The following is a 5,515-nucleotide window of genomic DNA, read 5'->3' as shown; positions in this document are numbered from 1 at the left end:
AAAAAAAAAGACTCCAATGGCAACAAAGATTTGGTTAGAGAACAGTAAAGATGAAAGTGAAGATTAAGAAATGGGATATTACAGAATGATGTGGCATAAAAGCATGATAATGTGCCACAGTGAAGGCGAGAGGTGAGGTGAGGCAGCACTAACAGGAGAAAATGAAAGCACTACCAGAATATGAGGACAGCACATAAGATGGTATAGAACGATGTGACATAAAACATTGGGGTGAGCCAAAGTGAAGGTGAGGTGAGTTGAGGTGAGCTGGGTTGAGCTGAGGTGAGTTGGGGTGAGCTGGGGTGGGTTGGGTTGAGTTGAGGTGAGCTGGGGTGAGATGAGGTGAGCTGGAGTGAGTTGAGGTAAGCTGAGGTGAGTTGAGGTGAATTGGGGTGAGCTGTGGTGGGTTGCGGTGAGTTAGGTGTCAGCGCAGCCACTTTCAATTTCCCGGTGGTGAAGCGACGTCTCATTAGTACGCCAAAAATGTTTTCCAGTAAAATTCCAGCGCGGCAAGCCAACACGGGAGGTGTGAGAACTGGGTCCCTTTAATTACATGCAGCACTGGGAATGAAAATTTCATTTTGTCACTTCAAGGTATTTTCCAGGGCAAGCACATGGATGCACGAAGTATTCTGCTTATGTTTCATTCATGTTGGTCAACTTTCAGTCCTCTTTCAACATAACCTGTCCTCCCGTCAGGTCCGGTTTTACTAACCAGAAAAAAAGCAGCTAATACGAAACAGTTAAATGCATTTCTCTATTACCTGGTGTTCGTTCAGCTTCACTCAAGTTTTCCACTTGCTCAAGAGAGCGTGAACGAAAGCTAACGACACACCATAAACAGTCGTCTCAGTTTCGCCAGACATAAACGCCAGAAATTATCGATCCTGCGATGTTGTGGTGCCGAGAGAGGGCGCGCGGGTGCCTAGTGCAGCCTCCCTCACTGGATCCAACCGTCACCAACACCTTCCAGCGCGGGATCCAGGCTAACCCAATCGCATTCCGGAGCCGCAGGGTGATGCTCATTTGTCCATCTTCTCTCAGCGGTGCCACAGACGGTCTGATTTTGACAGGTGTTCCTCTCCCTGTAAATACCTCATTCAGTTAACCATCCCCGCTGGCTTGGAGGTGCAGGGTCGTGAGGCTGTTCCCGTGAAAACAACCTGTTTGGCGGGGTGACAGTACTATGAGTGTGCTAACTGCTGACGTGACCAAAAAGAAGGGAGTTATGAGGACGGCAAAATCTAGAAAGGACGTGCCCAGTTACGATACACGTAAGTACATGGAAAAAAACAATATCGGAAAGAACGTTGATTTTCTGCCTGTGGTTTTTCGGTGGTAAATCTATGTTGAGAGTCCGAAAAAAAAAATATATAGGTGGATAAAAAAAAAATGGGGCTCTGAATCTTACTGCTGCGAGGTAAAGTACACGTAAAATAGGGTGGAAATAGGGAAGGATACGATGAAGTGGAGGGAAATGGGCAGGAAATGGGATGATGTGGGAAAAGCAAAAATGCGTGAGAGTTAGAAATTTGTTACGAAGTTTGCGAGTGAGAGAGAGAGAGAGAGAGAGAGAGAGAATGATTTTGCGGGGATGAAGGTGGCTTTAGCGGGTGGCAGCAAATTTCTGCGTAAGTGAGAGAGAAAGAGAGAAGAAAATGAAGGGGAGGAGAGAGAGGGAAGAAAAGAGAGAGAGAGTGAAGAAAATGAAGGGGGAAGAGAGAAAAGGAAGAGAGAGAGAGAGAGAGAGAAAGAAAATGAAGGCGTGAGGGAGAGAAGGAAGAAAAGAGAAGAAAATGGAGGGGAGGAGGGAGGGAGAGAAAGAGAGAGAGAGAGAGAGAGAGAGAGAGAGAGGAGGAGGAGGGATAGAAGAGTGGGAGGAAGAGACGAAACGAAAATGGTGGAGAGGAGGAAAAGAAAGGAAGGAGGATGAGAAGACAGATGAGAATGGAGAAGAGAGAGAAGGGAGGAGGAAAAGAAAGATAAGAAAATGGGGGAGAGGAGAGAGAGAAGTGAAGGACGAAGAAAATAAAGTGACACACAAAAAAATAAGAACAAAAACTCCCAGGGGGAGGGGAGGAAGGAGAGAAAGATTTGGGAGGGAAGAAAGAGGAGGAAGAAAGAGAGAAGAACGCTCGGGAAAAGAGTGGAGAGAGAGAGAGAGAGAGAGAACAATAATTTCTCCATGAGTCACCGGGTTTATGGTGTTACGTCGATATTAATGTAATCCGTTTCTAATCTCTCTCTCTCTCTCTCTCTATCTATCTATCTACAACATATCTATTCACTAATGTTCCTACTTCAGACAGACGATTTTATTCAGCCTGAGAGACTTTATAAATCAGAGGGGTCAGATGCAGCCTCCATTAACCCCTTCAGCACGAGGACTTTAATCTATCTCTCTATCTACCTACCTACCTATCTATCCATCTATCTATCTACCTATTATCTATCTATAACCAGACGCCTTAATTCCAAAAGAGCGACCAAAACTGAAACTCCTTATTACCCTGTCCTCCGTTGGATTACATTTATTTATTTAGGTACTGTGTGTGTGTGTGTGTGTGTGTGTGTGTGTGTGTGTGTGTGTGTGTACCTCGGCAACCCGTTTTGAGGTGACCTACTGCAGCTTCTGAACGTGGAGCAAAAAGTGGTCTGTTATATACTGTATATCTAATGCATCTCTCTCTCTCTCTCTTACACACACACACACACACACACACACACACACACACACGGCCATAGTGTATCACTGCCTAAGTCATAAACACGCTACATTACACTAAAAACAGTCCGTGCACACACTGATATACATATATATATATATATACAATGCTCTCTCTCTCTCTCTCTCTCCGCCTCCAGGTTACTAATTCCCTCCTATCTCTCCTTCCCTCCTCTCCCTCCCCCCCCCTGCTGTCACCTTCACCTTTCACCTCAAAGCCGGACACGCACACGGAAATACACAGACACACACACACAGTCACACACACACACACACACACACACAATTCCCTCTTTCAATTAGCTACGTAAAAGTACACAATCATTCTCTCTCTCTCTCTCTCTCTCTCTCTCTCTCTCTAAATAATTTATGTCCCCAGAATTTCAAACTTTCAATTTGCTTTAAGCTCTAGAGGGGAAGCGGTACGGGGGGGGGAGGGAAGGCTCTTGAATTATTTGTGTGTGTGTGTGTGTGTGTGTGTGTGTGTGTGTGTGTGTGTGTGTGTGTGTGTGTGTGTGTGTGTTGATGCAAATACGTACTGTAACTGAGCCTATGTGTTGTGTATGTGCGTGTTATTGTGTGTATTGATGTATGTACGTATTGTAAGCCAGCCTATGTGTGTGTGTGTGTGTCCGTGTGCGTGCCAGAAACAAGGGTCACGCAAGCAACCACCAATCCCCTTCCCTCTGACTCCCTTTGACCTTTTCTCCCCTGCGTCTTCATTCACCTTTCATCTTTCATCCCTATTTTCCCCTCTCTCTCTCTCTCTCTCTCTCTCTCCTAAAGTGTTCCTCCCTTCCTGTTACCCTTCACATGCTAGCTAATCCCTCTCTTCCTCTCCCCTCCCTAAGTCCCTTCCTCCCCTTTCCTTCTCTCCCTATATCCCCTTCCTCTCCTCCCTAAATCCCTTTCTTCTCCTCTTTCCCTTTTCTTCTCTCCCTAAATCCCTTTCCTTCCTCCCTAAATCCCCTTCCTCTCCTCCCTAAATCATCACTTAAAAGGCCTTAAAACCCTATTAATTCCCGGGATGTCCTATGTCACATGTGGGGGACAGAAGTTGTAATGGACACAAGATGCAGAGGTGGTGGTGTTGGTGGTGGTGGTGGTGGAAATTGTGGTAGTAGTGGTGTTGCAAAGTGGTGGTGGTGGTGGTGGTGTTGCTGCAAAGTGTAGTGGTGATGGTGGTGGTGTTGAAGGGTGTGGTGGTGGTGGTGTTGCAGTGGTGGTGGTGCTCCAGTTAGATGATGTTGCAGCGTGTGGTGGTGGTGGTGCAGGAAGTGGTGGTGTTGCTATTACAGTAGTGACAGTGTTGCAGTGTGTTGCAGGCTAGTGTATTATGCAACAACATCCCCAGTGTCTGGTCCTCACTTACTGCGGTGATTCTTGCAGCAGCGCGGGACTTGGATGCAAACGTGGATGTACTGTTTTTTTTTTCTTTATTTTCTCTCTCTCTCTCTCTCTCTCTCTCTCTCTCTCTCTCTCTCTGTGGCTAGGATGCAAATGTGGCATACCAGCATCTTTTCTTCTCTCTCTCTCTCTCTCTCCGTGGCTAGGATGCAAATGTGGATATACCAGCATCTTTCCTCTTCTCTCTCTCTCTCTCTCCCCCATGGCACAATTATTAATGTTAAGGCTACGATGATGCTGACGATGATGATGATGATGATGAGGAGGAGGATGACGATGGTTGCGGTGGTAGTAGTAATGATGATAATGATGATGATGATGATGACGGGGTAGAGGTAAGCTAGGATAAGACAGGTGAGGTGAGGTGAGATTAGATTGTCAGAGATTGGACAGGTGAGAAGGGAGTCAGGCAAAATAAAACTGGTAATTCCTGGAAGAAGAAGAAACTTAATCTGAACTGCTTACATGTCCAATATCTATTATGTGACCTTGCCAGCCTCTCCTTGCTTCGAAATTCAATACTCCTTCTAACTGAACTCAAATTGCCATCTCTCCATCTTGAATGCTGAGTTGTAGAATTATATTAACGCTAGAATATGATGCTAGTCACGAATAAGAGGAAGGGATGGGGGAGGTAGGATACGGGTGAGGATGAAAGGGAGGAGGAGAGGGGAGAGGTAAGGAAGGGTGTGAGAGAAGGAGGGATAAAGATGGGTAGGGGGAAGTAAGGAAAGGATGAGGAAGAGTGGGAGGCGTAGAGGGGAGGGGAAAGGAGAGGGGTAGAGAGTTGGGTATGGATAAGGGAGGGATATTGATGGGTGGGGGGTAAGGGGGAGGGACAGAGATGGGTGGGGGGTAAGGGGGAGGGACAGAGATGGGTGGGGGGTAAGGAGGAGGGATAGAGATGGGTGGAGGGTAAGGGGGAGGGACAGAGGGGGGTGAGGGGTATACGTGGTAAGGGAGGGGTAGCGTGGATGAAGGGTGACTCCATTACTGTACCAATCATTGCAAAATCAAGGTTTGTCGGTAAAGATGTGTGTGTGTGTGTGTGTGTGTGTGTGTGTGTGTGTGTGTGGTGTGAGTGTACTTACCTACCTTCCTACCTACCTACCAAACACACATAAATATCAACGCCATTCCACCATCACACCTTGCTATTTCTTACGTAATAACTCAAAGCCTTTTATGAAGGTACTTATCCAATTACTGTACCTATACTGTAATTAAGGTAACGACCCTAATTGCCATCATTACACGAAATAGCCACAAGCAATTATCCTCCTATCATTACTTACTCCTCAAAATGACCTCGTTTTAGAAGTCTGACCTTGAGAATGCAATTAACCTCTTCAGTACCATGACCTAATTTTAGTACCTTGTTCT

General features: G+C 46.1%; 1 protein-coding gene across 1 annotated transcript in view; it reads left to right on the top strand.

Annotated features, from left to right (window-relative positions):
- Nucleotides 1–1,125: 1,125 nt before the first annotated feature.
- unc-119 (unc-119 lipid binding chaperone) overlaps nt 1,126–5,515 on the top strand; it is a 36,831-nt gene continuing 32,441 nt past the window's right edge. Inside the window, exon 1 of the mRNA XM_080276971.1 lies at nt 1,126–1,274. Within this exon, the coding sequence (XP_080133097.1) occupies nt 1,187–1,274 (88 nt within the window). The 5' untranslated portion in view covers nt 1,126–1,186. The remainder of the gene's footprint in view (nt 1,275–5,515) is intronic.

Source organism: Coenobita brevimanus, chromosome 8, assembly GCF_032717465.1.
Source record: "Coenobita brevimanus isolate Jiangsu-jjx chromosome 8, ASM3271746v2, whole genome shotgun sequence".
Classification (NCBI taxonomy): Eukaryota; Metazoa; Arthropoda; class Malacostraca; order Decapoda; family Coenobitidae; genus Coenobita; species Coenobita brevimanus.
The sequence above is the reverse complement of the archived record's forward strand: the minus strand, read 5'-3'. Positions and strand labels throughout refer to the sequence as shown.